Source organism: Bubalus bubalis, chromosome 2 (genome assembly GCF_019923935.1).
Source record: "Bubalus bubalis isolate 160015118507 breed Murrah chromosome 2, NDDB_SH_1, whole genome shotgun sequence".
NCBI classification, from domain to species: Eukaryota; Metazoa; Chordata; class Mammalia; order Artiodactyla; family Bovidae; genus Bubalus; species Bubalus bubalis.
This window is the reverse complement of record NC_059158.1, coordinates 178,686,056-178,702,825: the sequence shown is the minus strand read 5'-3', so window position 1 is coordinate 178,702,825 and position 16,770 is coordinate 178,686,056. Positions and strand designations below refer to the sequence as shown.

The window sequence follows — 16,770 nt, the reverse complement described above, 5'->3', positions numbered from 1 at the left end:
TGGCCTAGTCTCTTCATTATGGAATTCCCCCCAAAGTTTTATCTCTTAGTTTTAGCATCCACTGATGATCCATTATCTCATTAGGTTTACAAAATGGTGACTATCTATTAATAATTCTATCATTCTTTTTGCATTCATTAGCTGAAATTCTTCCATAAAGAATAACTTTTCCTCATCCATTATTTGATTTTCCTGAAATAGTTTGTACAGGAAAGTTAAGATAAATGCTTGATCCCTTTTATGTATTTTTAGTTTTTTTGGCTATGCCATGCAGCTTCAGGATCTTAGTTCCCTGACTAGGGACCAGGCCACTCCAGTGAAAGTGCTGAGTCTTAACTACTGGACTGCCAAGGAATTCCCTCTTTTTTGTATTTTTATAAATTGCCTGAACTCCTTTGTGGAACAAGGTGTTACAAAACAAAGGGGAGGCAGGTAGGCAGAGTAGTGGAATGGAAAGAGCACAGGCCTTGGATTTGGACAGCATCCTGACTTCATCACTTCCTAGCTGTGTGACCTTGGGCCAGCCTTCCGAGCCTCAATTTCCTTAACTGCAGATTGGGGATATTGCTCCCCGTTTCCCCACACCTTCAGTAGAATCATTTCTAAGCCTAGATCAAGCAATTCCTTGTGCAGGAAAATAAAATATTTTATTCATTGTGGAAATTTTAGAGGATGCAGATAAAAATAAAGAAGAGAATACTAAAAACTCTGAAAAGCATTTAGCACATGATTGGCATATAGGCTTTTTTTTAATCTTTATCTATTTGGCTGTCTTCATTGTGGCACGCACAATCTTCTTTGGGACGCGCAGGGTCTCTAGTTTTGGTGCGTGGTGGATAGGACTCTGAAGTGTGGAGGCTCAGTAGTTTCGACATGTGGGCTTAGTTGCTCTGAGACATGTGGGATCTTAGTTTCCCGATCAGAGAGCGAACCCGTGTCCCCTGCATTGCAAGGCAGATTCTTAACCACTGGACCACCAGGAAAGTCCCTATATCAGTATTTTTGACAACTCCAGCTTGACTCTCAGGCTGCCCTGTGTCGGCATCCTTCTGGAAGAGAGTAAATTTAACCAGCCATGACTCCAGCCTCAGCCTAAGAAAATCCTAGCAAGAGCGAGAGAGGGGAGCCTTTAGGAGGGAGCAGGAGGTGGACTCCTCTGTTCTTATGTCAAGAGCTAGTGAAGTTAGACAGACCTGCCACAATCTCGCAGTGAGATCCTGGGAGAGTCACAAACCCCTGAGCCCTTTTCTCACCTGGAAGCTAGAGGTTGTCAAGGCTGACCTGCCAGTCATTGGGAGATTCCCATGAGATGTTGATGTGGAAACGCCCACCTTGGAGACAACAAGTGGGAGGTGCTCAGGAAATAGGGGTTAGCTTGATCTGTCTGGAAACCTCCTTTCTGAGCCCCCATCAAGTGTAAAGTCGCAAGTGACTCTTGTCACCGAAGGGCTGTGTAAGGCCTGGCTTGGAGTCCAGCTCAAAGTACAGTGTGAACTGGGTAAACCTCTTCCCCTCTGGGGCTTGGGTTCTTCCATTTGTGAAATGGCTACATTAGGGGTCCAAATCCAAACCCCCGGGAGCAGTCAGGTAGCAAGTGAATGAAATGGACAAGGCATTGGGACAATAGCGGGTGGTGGATACTGTGGTAATCTGATGGACTTGTTTTACCTAAGAGGGGCTGCCTGCTGATGGTCGCAAAACGGACTGTGAGCCCAGGTGGCCTGACTTTTAAACAGGCAGGACAGTTCTATTTTAAATTTTATTCTTCCTGTTTTTTTTTTAAATATATATATATATTTTCTTTTTACAAACCCTTCTCTCTGACTTTCAATAGATCTCAGCAAGGGAGCTGCTGTATTACGTAGGAAACTCCGACCCAGAAGCAGGTCATCTATGCATGGTTTAACCCCAGGTTCCCCACCAATGTGCGTTGTGTGACAGGTGAGGGGGTGGCTGCCTTTCCGGCTGTGCCTCATGTCCCAAGGGCTTTCCCTGACCAGAGGGGCAGTGGAATGTGCCTCCCTGTATTTTTAATTTTAAATTCAAGTTATTTGAGATATTTAGCCACCCGTATAGACTACACAAAATGTAAATATAAACAAAATGTAAAATAGGGTTAAGAGCATGGACTCTAAGAGAACTTCATGCACCAGCTTTACCACTTAACTGTATGACTTTGAGCAAATCATTTAGCTTCTCTGTGCCTCGCTTTTCTTATCTGTAAAATGGGGCTAATTATTGCACCTGCTTCACATGATTGTTGAAAGGGTCACATGAGCAAGGACAGGACTAGGCTGAGGTTACTAGAATGAAGTTAATGAGGAACCATCATGGATGCAGAATTTAAGGGGAGCACCATCAAAAGAACTCAGCAGCGCGTGGGCTTCTCCTTGTGGTGGCTTCTCCTGTTGCAGAGCACAGGCTCTAGAGCGTTTGGGCTTCAGCATTTGTCTAAGCCTCCTGGGCCTTAGTGTGCAGGCTCAGTGGTTGTGGCTCATGGGCCTGGTTGTCCCACAGCATGTGGGATCTTCCTGGACCAGGGATTAAACCCACGTCTCCCGCCCTGCATTGGCAGACGGATTCTTTACGGCTGAGCCACCAGGGAAGCCCCACATGTGTCTTTCTGAATTGTGATTTCCTTAGGGTATATGTCCAGTAATGGGATTGCTGGGTCTTATGGTAGTTTTTTCCCTAGTTTTTTTTATTTTTTAAAGAATTTCCATACTGTTCTCCATGGCTATATCAGTTTATATACCCACTGTGGCTTTATTCTTAAAACATGATGATACACATAGAGAACACCCATTCCACCTCCAGGTCCAGTGGTTCAAGGGTAAGAGAGAGAAAGCATTCGGCTTTGTTCACTGTCATATCCCCAGCGCCTAGCATGGTGCCTCATACATGGGTAGGATCTTAATAAACATTTGTTGAGTGGGGGAAATAATGGGATGACACATGTCAAACCTTAGAACAGTGCCTGGCACCAAGTAGGTGGCTCAATAAAATAATAATTATGTTTGAGATGATAACAACGTCATTGTCTGTGGGTCCTATTCTGTCTTCAGACCAATGGTGAACTTGATATGTTTGACACCCAGAATGTATCTTTTTTCCCCCCAAGATATCAGATTTTATTTTTCATTAACTTCTTTAACTTATATTTTCCGGTAATTTTTCAAAAAATATTTTCATTTTTATTGCAATATAGTTGATTTACAATGTTGTGTTAGTTTCAGGTGTACCACAAAGTGATCCAGTTACACGTATACTTATTCTTCTTTTAGATTCTTTTCTCATATAGGTTATCACAGAATATTGAGTACAGTTCCCTGTGCTATACAGCAGGTCCTTGTTGGTTATCCATCTTGTATACAGTAGTGTGGGTAGAATAGATCATTTTTTTAAGGCCAACATGACAAGATTATCTTCAATAATAATCATGAAATAAAGCATAATAATGGCAGAAAAGCAACAAAAATAGTAAAAACTGGCTTTTATTGAACCTCATATATACACTCAGACCAATAAAAATTTTAATAAATTAAAATAAAAATTGTAGTACAAAGGGGAACAAAGTAATGGACTAATAATTTTTGGTTACATTATTTTTTTAACAAAAAGGGACATACACACACACAAGACAAAATGCCTCTAAAAGAGGCAACTTGTGAAGTTCAGAGAATGGTTTGCACAGAGAATGACAGAACTGCATTAACAATTTACTGTTTTACCATCGCTGTGCTATCACTGTTGACTTCAAATCTGCTGTTCAAATGCAGGGACATGGGAACCTCCCTGGGCATCCGGTGGTTGGGTCTCCGCTTACCAATGCAGAGGGTGCAAGTTTGATCCCTGGTCGGGGAGCTAAGTTCCCACAGGCCTCACAGGCAAAAACCCGAAACATAAAACAGAAATACTGAAATTCAATAAAGACTTTAAAAATGTAGATAAATGGAGGGACACAGGGACATGAACACTCCTGATGTGAGCTCCAGTGATGCTGACCTGCTATGAACTCTCACCTGAAGGTGTATGTTGGGGCCAGTTATGTAACTGGGGATTCTTCAAATTAGCGTCCATGTAGAATGCATTATTTATGAAAGGTTAGGTGATAAAATGTCCAAATTTGAAGCATATATATATATAATTTAAGTTAGACCAATAAAGATCTCTTCAGGAGGGAGGGTTTTATCACCAAGGACATTGCTTAGAATTGCCAGGGCACGGTGATAATAAAAGCTGACGCACCCAGTTTCACTAATGTTTTGAACCGCTCCACAGACAATGCATGCCTTACGTCTTGCACATGGAGGACTGGCCACCACCCTTTCCTGATTCGCCTCTTGCCTCAGGCCATCAGCTTCCTATCTCTGGCTGAGACAGTCTCGAAGGCCCTTCCAAAGCTGACGTTGCTCTGCTTTCTAATCCTGGCTCTGCAAGCTATTTCAAGCTATGTGACCCTGGGTAAGTCAGGTCCTCCCTCCAAGTCTCAGTTTCTTCATCAGTAGGGGAACAGTAACCCCAAGCCATGTCTTATCCCGTAAGAGCTCAAGGAGATAGTGTGAGAGAAGACTCTGTAAAGAAGGAGACGCTGCACACAGGTGGCAGGTACCCAGGTGGCAGGCCTTGATGACAAAGGTGACGATGTTCCTCCAAAGTCATAAAGGAATTGTTCTTAGATTGAGGATCTGAGATAGGGGAAGGTTATCTAGTGGGTGCTGGACTTCACAAATCACTGACAGTGACTTTTTCCTTCCAGGAAAAGGCTTGATCCTCTTGGCCCGGAAGCAGGGGGCTGGTTACAATGACCCCAGTTCCTCTCTTGCTGTATTACATCCCAGCTGGAGGGAGCAACTTCCCTTCCAGAGGAAGGTGGCCAAGGCAGAAGCAGGGTGTGAGGAAATGCTGATGCCGGCTGGCTCTGAAATTAGCTTACCTGCTTGTTTAACCATTTCTCCAAAGAGAATGCAAGTTCCTAGAGCAGGGGTTGACAAAAAAAAAAAAAAAAAAAAAATCTTTTATTTCCTGAAGAGCCAGCTAGTAAACATTTTAGGCTTTCTTGGCCATATGGTCTCTGTTGAGACTGCTCGACGCTGCTGTTGCAGTGTGGAAGCAGCCCTAGACCATACGTAAACGGAGCGTGGCTGTGCTCCAATAAAACTTTATTTATGGATCCTGGAATCTGAATTTCACATAATTTTCACACATTATAAAATATCCTTTTGATTTTTTTTTCAGTCTTTTAAAGATGCAAAAACCACTCTTAGCTCATAGGCACATAAAAAGAGGCCAGATTTGGTCCACAGGCCACTGATAGTTTACCCACCCCTACTGGGCAGAGACCCTCTCTGTGTTTTCCTCCATGGTGTCCTCAGTGCCCAGAACAGTGCCGGGCATATAGCTGCCCATTAGTATCTGTTGATGACCCTCTGCTTACTCTCTGCCCATTGTCTCCAATTCCATCCTCATCTCTTGCTACTACTGAATCTCCCTCTCCTGCCAGCTCCCATCCGCTGTAACCAGCAGTGAGAAGCTTCTGCATCTCTCTGCCTTCCCACCCCTGGCCCCATCTCCAGGTCAGTGGAGGACCCCACTAGCTAATTCTCCAGTAGCCCTGGGACTCTCTCATCTGGATGCTCCCATGTCTCCTCTTCTCTGACTGCCTTTGGCCTCATATTTATTTCTCCAGCATCCAAAATCTTTTTACTAACAAGGCAGGATCTAGGGTTAGTTTTTTTTTTTTTTTTTTCTGAAAAAGAAACAACTTTATTGAGGTATAATTTACGTTCCATATTTAAATTGTACAGTTCAATGACCTTTTAAAAAAAGTTTATTTTTAAATGTACAACAGGCTCCAAGACAACACTTCATTCTAGATATGGGTGGCAATAGATGTTATGGCAAGGAACCCAGATGCTTAAACAGGAATGGAATTGAGTATCACTTCAATGGCCTTCATTAAACTCACCTAGCTGTGCCATCACCACAATCAAGTTCTGTAACATTTTTATCTCCCCAATAAGATTCCTTTTACTAATTAACAGTGATGAGTACCATTCTTACCCCTATGGTCAGTAGCTCAGTTGTATCCTATTTGTGTCCACAAGGATTCCTCTGTCTATGGAATTTTCTAGGCAAGAATACTGGAGTAGGTTGCCATTTCCTTTTCCAGGGTAGCGTTAGTTTTTGTAGCAGCAGCTGGCCCACTGGTTTCTGGCTCACTTAAACTTCTAGCCCTGGGAATGCAGGATTTGCCTGTACACCTCTCAGTCTTCACCAGGACCAGAGAGCAGGCCAGTGCCACAGCCCTTGGGAGAGTCCAGGGCCAGCTGGTTGAAGGTTGAGGATCTTGCTGCAGGCCTTGGAGATGATGCCCTGGGTGTGGCTGCTTCAGTTCGGTACCTCCTGGGCAGGCACAGCATCAATTAGATCCCTACAACCACAGCTGTTTTGCCTTCCTGGCCAGGAAATTCCATCTTCCAGATCATCTGGGAAAGGGCCAGAGGTGGCTGATTGGTGTAACTTATGAACAAGGTCTTTAGCACAACTTGATCAAAGGAGTTGGTTCATTTGGCCAGAAACCTGTACAGCTTGACCAACAGCCTTAGGTAGATGTCCTGGCTTTTGGCCTCATTCTTTACCAGCCTCTTGATCACAGTCATGGGAATTCCTTCAAGCTGAAGCCTCTTCTTACATATTCATCTCACACCAATGGAGAACTCACCCAGTGAGCTGCCCAAGCCCCAGTCTACTGCCCTCCTCCTACTTTCAGGGGCAAGAATTTGGAGAGAAGAGAGAGAGTGTAGGATTGTTACATACCCTTTCCAGTGAGCACTGATCGTGTACCAGACACTGCACAGGTATTTTGTTCCCTGACTTCACCTGATAACTCATAACCACTCCTATTTTACAGATGTGGAAGCAAACTCAGATGTGTTAACTGAAATTCTCAGTCAGGCAACTAGGAAGCGGGCAAGCAGGGGTTAGAGTCCAGGTTGGTGTGGCTCTATTCACAAGCCTATTTTGAGGGCTTGCCATGTCTGCCATGTCCAGCGAGTATCAGTAAACAAAACAGACAAGTCCTACCTCATGGAGCTTTTTTCCTAGTGGGAGAAACAAACAATAAACCGGTAAATATACAATATGATTGCTGGTAGACAGGCATGCCATGAAAGAAAGATGAGTAATACCATTGGGACTTCCCTGGTGGTCCAGTGGTTAAGAATCCACCTGCTGATGCAGGGGACAGGGGTTCGATCCCTAGTCAGGAAACTGGATGCCACATGCCACAGTGAAGACTGAAAAGCCCGTGTGCCACAGCTAAGACCTGGTGCAGCCAAATAAATAAATAAAATATTTTTAAAACGTTTAATTATCCAGATTTTAAAAATAAGCTGTCATAGCTGATAATGATTATTTAAATGCTGAGCCAAGTTCTGGTTAAAGGTAACTACCATTATGATCGTTCCCTGCATGCTGTTCCACCTGCTGCCAGGAGACGCATGTGCCAAGACCTTCCCCTACTGAAAGGCCAAGAAAAAAATAATGACAGACTCCCTTCCTGGGGCAGGGAGCATCCAGAACCTGCACTCTTGAACATTATAGCAAGCTCATGGCCAGGCTGCAGGAGAAGGACCTAAAACCAGGTGCTCAGCCCCTATCAGCTCAGACCGCTGCTCCAGGCCAGAATAACCTCTTCCACAGGGGACAGACTAAGAACCTCACTTGTGTCCAGTGCACACTTATGAGTCATTCATTTAACAAACACCTCAAGTGACTGCCCAGAACAGCCTGTTTTCATCCTATTATGAATAGTAATCATAGCTAGCATTTATCCACACCTCAGAGTGTAGCATTTCAGAGCCTGAGAATAGATTGGCTGCCTGGATCCGAGTCTCAGGTTTACTGGGTTGCAGCCAGATGATGTTGCGCATATCATTTATCCTTGCTGAGCGTCTCCTATGTGCCCGGCAGTGTGTCAGGTGCCAGGAAAACAAGAAAGAGCCAAGAAGAGCCGATTGCCGCCCTCTCACAGCTTACTGTCTAATTGGAGAGCCAGATGTTAATCAAGTAATCACAAAAACAAATGCAAAAGTGTACCTTGAGGTATACTTCCCTGGAGGAGAAGGCAATGGCACCCCACTCCAGTACTCTTGCCTGGAAAATCCCATGGACAGAGGAGCCTGGTGGGCTGCAGTCCATGGGGTCGCTAAGAGTCGGACACGACTGAGCGACTTCACTTTCACTTTTCACTTTCATGCACTGGAGAAGGAAATGGCAACCCACTCCAGTGTCCTTGCCTGGAGAATCCCAGGGACGGGGGAGCCTGGTGGGCTGCTGTCTATGGAGTCGCACAGAATCGGACACAACTGAAGCGACTTAGCGGCAGCAGCAGCATACTTCCCTGGTGGCTCAGACAGTAGAGAATCTGCTTGCAATCCTGGAGACCCAGGTTCGATCCCTGGGTTGGGAAGATTCCCTGGAGGAGGAAATGGCAAATCACTCCAGAATTCTGTCCTGGAGAACGTCATGGACAGTGGAGCCTAGTAGGCTACAGTTCATGGGGTCTCAGAGAGGTGGACACGACTGAGCGACTAACACTTTCACTTTCATACCTGAGGAGCGCTCAGGAGCAGTGTCCATTGTCCATAACAGGGAGGTAAAGAAAGATGTCCTGGAGGAAGTGACTGTGGAGATAAACTGGCTTGAGGAAGATGGAAGACAGTTTTAGGAACAAAGAACAAGGTGCTGTGGCAGGGGAACTGCAGGAAAGTCAGTGTGGCTGGAGCCTGGAGAGAAACGGAGAAAACTGTGAGCTGAGGCTACAGCGGGATCAGCACATTGTAGGCTACAGATCGGTGTCTTGGTGTCCACAGCTCTCTGCTGAGTGACCGCAACATCCCTACTACAATGATGGCAAGCTGACCTGCCCAAGCTCCCAGGCAGGGCCCAGGTGGCCTCTGTCCCCTCCCCCACCCTCCGCTCCCTTTTCCATCATGACCTGCTGCCTCTCCAATACTTTTCAGACGACACAGGAAATGAAATATTCATAGGAAAGCACAATCACTACTGGATCCTTCAGTTGGGATGATGCACTTGATAGGGAATCCTTTCGAGTAAGAAGGGAAAGGACGAGACCAGCAGCTCCAGGAAGGGGGCAGACTGAAGGCCAAATCATTCCAGTTTTCCTTTCACCTACACACCTCCCACTCATCCACCTCATTTTCCTCCCCCAGTCCTTTGTGCTTATTCTCTGGGTCTCAATGTCTCTTCCCAAGTTTAACTTATTTAAACTGGCTTGCAGACAGATATTCGGCACCTGTGTGCAATCTGTTCTGAGCCCTGAGTAGGATGACTAGATTTAGCAAATCAATGGGATACCCAATTAAATCTGAATTCAGATAAACAACAACAATTTTTTAGTCTAAGTAGGTCCAAATATTACAACGCTATCCCTCAGCAGCAGGGACTGGGGTGTCAGAAACTGGTTCCGGTCAACTGATAACTAATGCTGGTGATAATAACAGGTGCCAACATTGGCCCAGGTTACCTCCGGTTTGGCCCTCATCAGGGAAGTAACCAAGTGAGTGAACAAGAGAATGAACTCTGGGCCCAGACTAGCAGGGTTGTCTTTCAGCTCTGCCATTTTCTAGCTGTGTAACCTTGGAGGGACCCAACAAATGAAATGCTTAACTTCTCTGTTCTCAATTTCATCATCTGTATATTGCAGTAATAACAGCACCTACTTTATAAAGATGTCGTGAGGATTAAATGCATTTACAGGTAAAGTGTTTAGAACAGTACCTGGTCCACAGTAAGTGCTGTATTAATGTTAGCTGTGATTATCTAATCACACCAGACCAAATGTAAACTCCATGAGAACATGGATTTTCTTTTGTTCATTGCTAGGAGCGGGGCTGGTTTACAGTACATGCTCAAGAAGAGGGCCTGGCATGTAATACATACCCATAAATGTTTACTGAATTAAATCTAGTCCTCAGGATATACTGGAAAGATTGGAATCATGATTCCCTTTTTACAGATAAGGAAACAGGTTTAGGGACCCGAAAGGAGTTTTCCAACATTAAGGAGGTAGCAAGGACGGGATTCCAACCCAGATTTGTTAGGTTCCAAAGTCTTTTCCACTCAAAACTCAACTCACTTCAACAGTTGAGGTGCTACCCTTGGAAAATAAAGAAATAACGGGAGCATGTGGATTCAGGAGAAACCTTCATTGACTTTTTTTAAGGTCCTATAATCTGTTCCCGACCTGCTGTGTGACCTTGGGTAAGTCACCCCATCTTTCTGAAGCTGTTTTATGATGTGTAAACCAGGAGGTCATAAGTTGGTGAAGTCTGATCAGAAGAAAGCTTCTGATAAACAATCCTGCCTTAGAATAGCTTTGCAAATGGCCATTCTTCCCCCTCCATGAAACCCACAAGCCCATCTCTACACTCTTCCAGGTGTGAATCTCACCACACCTGGACTCTTAACACCGCTTTAAATGGAGGCTGAGTCTCTCCAGCGGGGATCCCTCTCCCTGGCCTCTTACTACAAGTGCAGCCCACGTGTCGGTGGATCCTGGGAGCCTCCCCAGAGGGGGCACAAACCCCAGTCAGCCCAGAGCCAGGTCTGCAGCTGGAGAGATTCTGGAGAGACTTGGCTTGAAGAGAGCAAAGCACGCGTATTAAGACATCAGTCTGGAGGCACTGTGAGCCCTGATGGTGGCGAAAGAAGATCCGTACCCTGCCCGGAGCTGGGGCGCAGGGGATCCCAATGTCGGTTTGGGGTGGGGGGGTGGGATGCGGGGAGTGTCCTAGGGCCTCGCAACGAGGGGAGTAGGGCTCAGGCTCCTTTCCTTTTCCAGCTTCTCCCTGGGTCAGGCCTAGGACATTCGGTGTGACTGGGAGTGGGGCGGGGGAGGGGGGGTGTTGAGGGGAGAGAGGGGAGGTAAAGGGAATAAGGGGGTACAGGCCCGCTGGAGAGAGAGGGGGCATCTGGGAAGCTATTCCAAAGGAGCTGAGTGTGGGGAGATCGGTGGCCCTGACGAGGTTTGGGCCCCGGGGACCGGGCTTGGGAGGGAGGAGCCGGGAGGTCCTCTCCTGGGCGGAGCGGAGCGTGGGCCGGGGGCTCACGGTGGAGGCGGGGCACTCACTCCCCGCGTGGCGGAGGCGGGGGTCCTCCCTGGGAATGCCGCGCCGCGGGGGCCGGGGCGGGGCTTCACTGGCCCCGCCCCCTCGCTCAGGTAGCCAATGGGCGCGGTGGCGCCGGGTGACGGAGGGAGCCGAAGTGCTAGTGCCGCGGCGGCGGCGGCGGCGGCGGACGGCCCAGCTAGAGCAAGAGGGTCTCGGCGGGGAGGAAGGGGACGCTGGGGACGCTGAGTGTGGGACCTCAGAACCCAGGAGGCGGCGCGGTTCGGGCCGCCGGTGGAGCACGGACGGCCCGGCTGCGGCGCGATGCCGCTCGCCCAGCTCAAGGAGCCCTGGCCGCTCATGGAGCTGGTGCCGCTGGACCCGGAGGTGAGTGAGCTGGGCGGGGGACGGGCGCCGGCGGCCGGCAAGCCCGAGTCCCCACAGGGGCGGGGCGGCCCGCGGCGCCGCTGTAGCCTGGCGGGCGCCCGCGAGGACGCGAGTGCCCTCCGGTCTCCAGCCTCGTCTCCGGCTCCACCCCCTAATGCTCCGGGTGTGTGTGCGCGAGGGACCGTTCTGCCAAGCCCCGAGGAAGCCCCTTACCCCGGAGAGCGAATCCCGTGCTGCGCTTAGATCTGACCCCCGCCTCACCCCACACATACCTGGGACCTGTACCCGGAGCTGTCGGAGGTTCCTTCATTAGGGCAGACGGACCAGGGCTGGGATGCCAGATGTCTTGGATTCCACAAGAGACGAGGGTCATGGGACCCCCCCACCCCAGCCCCCTGCCAACTTCTTGATGTCTCACAGCGGCCCTACCCCAAGAGCTCCCAGCATCTCCGCTGCTGACCTTAGAAGGATTTCCTTCTTGATCGTCGCAGTTGTGGAATTTGGGGTGACTCTGCCCGTCTGGGGCTGAAACCCTTGGTTTTCTTTGCTCCAGGCTAGGGTCAGAGGACGCCTGTGTCACCTCTCCCAGGCTGGGGAGAAGAGAATGGGGGAAAGTCCTTAGACCTTTGAGAAAATTATTCCTGGAGATGAGGAGGTCCTTGGTTCCTGCCCCCTCCCATGGGAAGGGTTGGGCCTCTAGGGAATTTGGCCTTTGCCTGCCTAGCTTCTCCCAGAAGCAACTCTTGCCTTCTGAGGATACTGTGGTTTAGGCCCTAACCTTGCAGAAGGCTCGCTCTTCCTGTGCCCACCAGGGTCAAGGTCAAGCCCTTGAACTGGCAAATGGACAAAACTTTCCCCTCAGCCTCATTATGGGAAGGACAGTAGGTGATACTGCCTTTCCAGGGGGATGTGAGGATATGAGGGAGACGATGGAAACCTCAGAGAGCCTGAGACCCAAAGTGATTTTCTTCTGGCTGGGGCTCGGACCCCTCCCCACTTAGATCCCCTCCTCTGCCCTCTCTTACCTGGGGCAACCACCAAGTGCCCTGCCCCTCAGGGCTGCTGGTTGGGAGCTGAGTGAGGATCCTGGGTCCCCAGCACCCGGAGTGTGCTGCCCCTTTAAAGGGATGGTCACCGCTGACACTGGCTATTGGAGGGTGGGCGCGGCAAGATTAGGTAACCAACCTGAAGGCGCAATTTGGAGTAAATTGCTCTGGGATCCCTGCCATGGGGTTTTTACGGGCCCTGCACAGCTCAAAAGTTCTCCCGCTGACTCACCCTCTGAACTGAGGAACATGGCCCTCTGCAGCCCCTATCCACGGGCTGCCCACCCTCTAGGACTGGGGCACAAGGGGTTAGGGGTGGTGCTCAGAGGTAAATTCCTTTGTCCTGGCACACCCTTGAGACCTAGGCCTCCCTAGAGGAAGGTGGACTGGGAGAGGCCAGGGAGGGACTTACCGTGGGTTATACTAGTTGGAAAGGCAGACACCCAGAAACTTGATTCCCAGTCCAGGGCACTGCTTCCTGCTTCTCTTTGGGAAATCCTGAGGCAGGGACCAGGTTTAAACAGGAAACTCAACTCAGTTTTAGTCCTACTGCACCTGAACTTTGAGAGGAAAAAAGACGGGCTTATTTCCCTGGTTTAGGGGGGATGTGATTTCTCCAGGAGCTTCACCTTGGATTTGCTGTGTGACCCTCAGTCAGTCCATAGCCTCTCTGGACCTCTGTTTCTCCACTGGCCAGGGTTGGGTTCTGGCCTCTGCTTTCTGGGCCTGAGAGGGTGCATAGCCCTAAGGAGTGCTGCCCATTTTCCTCCTCCCCACTCCATGGAAGTGCCAGGCGACTCGGTGTTATTGTTTGGGTAACAGGAGCCATGGGGCAGCCAGGGCACGGGTTGGGCGCAGGTTCTTACTGGAGAACAGGGCCTCGCTGTTCTCAGCCCAGGTGACATGTAAGTGATACAGCACCCTGACCTGCAGGTACAGGCTCCTGGCCGGGAGGGAGGCAGGCCGAGGGGCTGGCAGGGCATTTGGCAGAGGCCTGGGATCTGCCCTCCCTGCGACGCTGCCCAGAATGGGCTGCTTGGAGGCAGGGCCTTGTCTGGGGTGTGGCCCAGGTGGAGCCACCCCACTGGAAGTGTGGGTGAGGATTCTGCCGGGGCCTCCCCCTGGCCCTGCTGGGCTCAGTAACCGTGGCCGCAGGCCCAGCCTCGCTGTGCAGAGCTTTGCTCTGTGCCGTCCGCCCCACTCCGCCAGTGTGGCCTTATTGAAGTCAAATAATTCTCCAAACAGCTTCTCAGGGCAGGGAGTATTACCCCTGTCATATGGAACAACTGAACTCAGTGGGACCCGGCCTGTGAATTAATGTCAGAGTCAGAATTAGAATCCAGATCTCTCACTGTCTTCTACCCAGTAGGGGGAGGCTTAAAGATAGGCAAGAGCTGGGATCAAGCCGGCCAGGTGGAAGGTACTCCAGGAGAGGCTCCGGATGTTGGCAGACTCTCCTGTCCAGCCTTGGCTGAGGGCTAGTAGTGCCAGCCAGCCCTGGCACCTGGCCCCCAGCTTCCAGCAGTGGGTAGGGTTGCCAGTGCTGGGCTCTGAACCCAACTCCTGGGGCTGCTTCCTGCCTATGGGGCACGTGCGGTCTTTGTCCATCTGCTGCCTGGCTTCTCCAGACACTGCCCTGGATGCTTCTCTTCCCAAGACAGAGCGGCTTGGGTGGGAAGGAAGGATGCTTATTGGAACCCATCTCTGACCTTTGGGGAGGGGGCATAATGGCCTGGAGGCCCTCGGTTGCTGTGCCCATGAGTATTGCTCTCTGAGGAAGCGGGAGGAGAGTGAGTCTCCATCTTCTGAGGGGCCAGAGGCCTTTCCTGTACCAGACTCGTAGACAAGGTCTTTCATTCAGTATTCTGCAAGGTCAGTATCATTGTCCTTATTCATTCATTCAGCAAGTATTTATTGAGCACTTACAATGTGACAAGTACTTCTCCAACCAGCAGGGTGCCACTGTGAGCAAGACAGACCTGCCCTCCTAGTACCGGTGAGGAAGCCGAGGCTCAGAGAAGTAATGAGACAGACACATTCAGAGTGAGTGGCTGGCAGAGCCAGCGTTAGGGGCTCTGTCTTTGTGGCTGCAGACCTGTGTTCTTTCCACCCTCTGTGCAACAGTCAGTCCGGAAGGGCAGATGTGCCCTGTCTTCCCAGGACCCTGGCTTTCAAGGGGAAGGTCCTGTGGTCCTCTTTGCACTCCTAGTGCTTTCTCTGGGGCTGCCCATTCCCCGCTAGAGACCTTGTGCATCAGCTTTTACAGGCCTGGGCGTTCCATGAAGATGGTACCCAAGCCAGACCCCGGGACTGGAGGCAGCCAAACAGGCTCCCTGAATCCTCCAAGATACTGCTCTGTAAGCGCCCACCTCTGGGTTCACCCACCACCTCCTCCTCTCTCTCACTGGGGATTCATGTGACTCTGGGTCATAGCCTCATGTGTCACCTGCTAACAGAGAGGCCGCAGTTAAGTCACTCAGCTCTTCTGAGCCTCATCTGAAAAATGGGAGGAATAGAACCTACTCTGGCCTCCTTGCTCGCTTTGCTGGTTTGAGGTTTCATTTGACAGGCTATGTGCCAGACCCTGAGCTGGGTGCCAAGGAGACAATACTGGACAAGCCGTGGCTCCTCCCTGAGTTAATCTGAGGTTTGCTCGGTGCTGTGAGGCCCAGAGGAGGGAGGAAAGGACTTGAGGCTATATGGACAGAGGAGAAGACATTTAACTGAGTCCTCAGAGAAGACCAAGAGTGCACTGAAGTGACTGGGCAGGAAAGATTTTCTTGGTAGAAGGAGCCACCATGCAAATGCTTGGGGACAAGCTGGTCTGTTCAGGGTCTCAGCTTGTTCAGTTTAGCTCCAAAATAGGGATAGTAATAATGGTGATTGTTTGTGGACCAGTTATATGCCAGCTGTACTTTTTTTTTTTTAATATTTATTTAGCTGTGCCGGATCTTAGTTGTAGCACTTGGGATCTTTAGTTGTGGCATGTGGGATCTGACCAGGGATCGAACCTGGGCCCCCCTGCTTTGGGAGTGTAGAGTCTTGGCCCACTGGACCACCAGGGAAGTCCCTGGATGTATGTATTTTATAGACACTATTTTGCTTGCTTCTTAAAGCTACCCAGTGAGGTACATCACTTTTATCCCCATTTCACAGATGGGGAAACTGAAGCTTTGAGAAATGCAGTAACCTCAGAGTTATGCAGGTGATAACCCACAAGGTCAGATTCCAGAACCCACATTAATCACCTGTGGGAGCTGGAGATGATGGCTTTGAATGCCATACCAAGGAGCTGGGACTTTATCCCACAGGCAGTGGGAAGCCATGGAAGAGTTTGAGGCCTGGTACCTAGAAAGTTCTCAGTAAGGAGTGAGTGAGTGACCAGGGGAGTCTTACTCAAGTGTGATGATTGCAGTTGAGTTTTAGGAAGGGTGAGGGCTTAGAATGGGGGAGGCTGGTGTGTAGGCCCTTGTTACCATCCAGGGTTATGTCAAGAGTCTGCAATGTTGGGTGAAGTGGAACTCTGTCTATGAAGGCCTCACGCCTCCTCCTCCCCTCAGGCCTGGTTCCGCCCAGTCCTGCTTCCCAAGCTCCTGAGAGAGAACATGTATGATGGAGCCTCAGAATGCTGGCCCCTGGGGAGGATTAGGGGCATTAAGGGAGTTCAAGGGGCAGGATGTCCAGGGACTGGTGGGGAGGGAGTGCTGCTCCAGGAGCAGGAAGATTATATAATGGGGAAAGCACAGCTGTGCCCGCTGCTGCCAACAAGACTGCAGCTGCCCTGTGGACTTGGCCCCTGGCTCCAAAGTCCTGGGTCTTCCTGGTCTCTCCACACTCTTGCTGTGCATGAGGGCTGGGGACTGCTTTTAGCTTCCCAGCGCCCGGATGGGGTAGGTTACTCACCTCATATCACACAGGAAAGGGGTGGTATACCCAGGGTGGACAGCACCCAGCGGAGGGCGAAGTCTGGGGTCTGGAGGACTGCGCAGGGGCCAGCTGCCATGCCTGCCTCTCCGTTGCCCTGGCTGGGCACTGGAGCCGGCTCCTCTTCCTCAGTCCTCTTGAGCACCTCATGGTGTCAGAGACCGGATTTTGAATCCCCGCTGAGCAGTGGTGTGGCCGTAGGTGCCATCACTAGGCCCCTCTGCACCTCAGTTTCTTTCTCTGCCAAGTGGGACCCAGGCCTACCTCCCAGGTCAGGAGGG

At 49.9% G+C, this 16,770-nt stretch overlaps 1 protein-coding gene, 2 long non-coding RNA genes and 1 pseudogene across 4 annotated transcripts in view; 2 read left to right on the top strand and 2 right to left on the bottom strand.

Moving 5' to 3' along the window:
- The first annotated feature begins 1,824 nt into the window (after positions 1–1,824).
- Positions 1,825–5,171, top strand: LOC123332222. The gene is made up of 2 exons (XR_006549020.2): positions 1,825–1,941; positions 4,282–5,171. It is a non-coding gene; the product is annotated as an uncharacterized LOC123332222 (long non-coding RNA).
- Positions 4,150–10,799, bottom strand: LOC123332223. The gene is made up of 3 exons (XR_006549021.1): positions 9,002–10,799; positions 8,616–8,789; positions 4,150–4,975 (listed from the first exon to the last, which is right to left on the bottom strand). It is a non-coding gene; the product is annotated as an uncharacterized LOC123332223 (long non-coding RNA).
- LOC112582963 lies at positions 5,740–6,905 on the bottom strand (annotated as a pseudogene).
- Positions 10,800–11,287: 488 nt separating the features above from the next.
- Positions 11,288–16,770, top strand: part of RPS6KA1 (ribosomal protein S6 kinase A1) — a 38,050-nt gene continuing 32,567 nt past the window's right edge. Inside the window, exons 1-2 of one of the 2 annotated variants that reach the window (XM_025278671.1) lie at positions 14,574–14,608; positions 14,823–14,922. In XM_025278671.1, the coding sequence (XP_025134456.1) occupies positions 14,589–14,608; positions 14,823–14,922 (120 nt within the window). In that variant the 5' untranslated portion in view covers positions 14,574–14,588. Of the gene's footprint in view, positions 11,520–14,573; positions 14,609–14,822; positions 14,923–16,770 lie in introns of those variants that run through there. The other variant, XM_006055457.3, reaches the window with a different exon arrangement.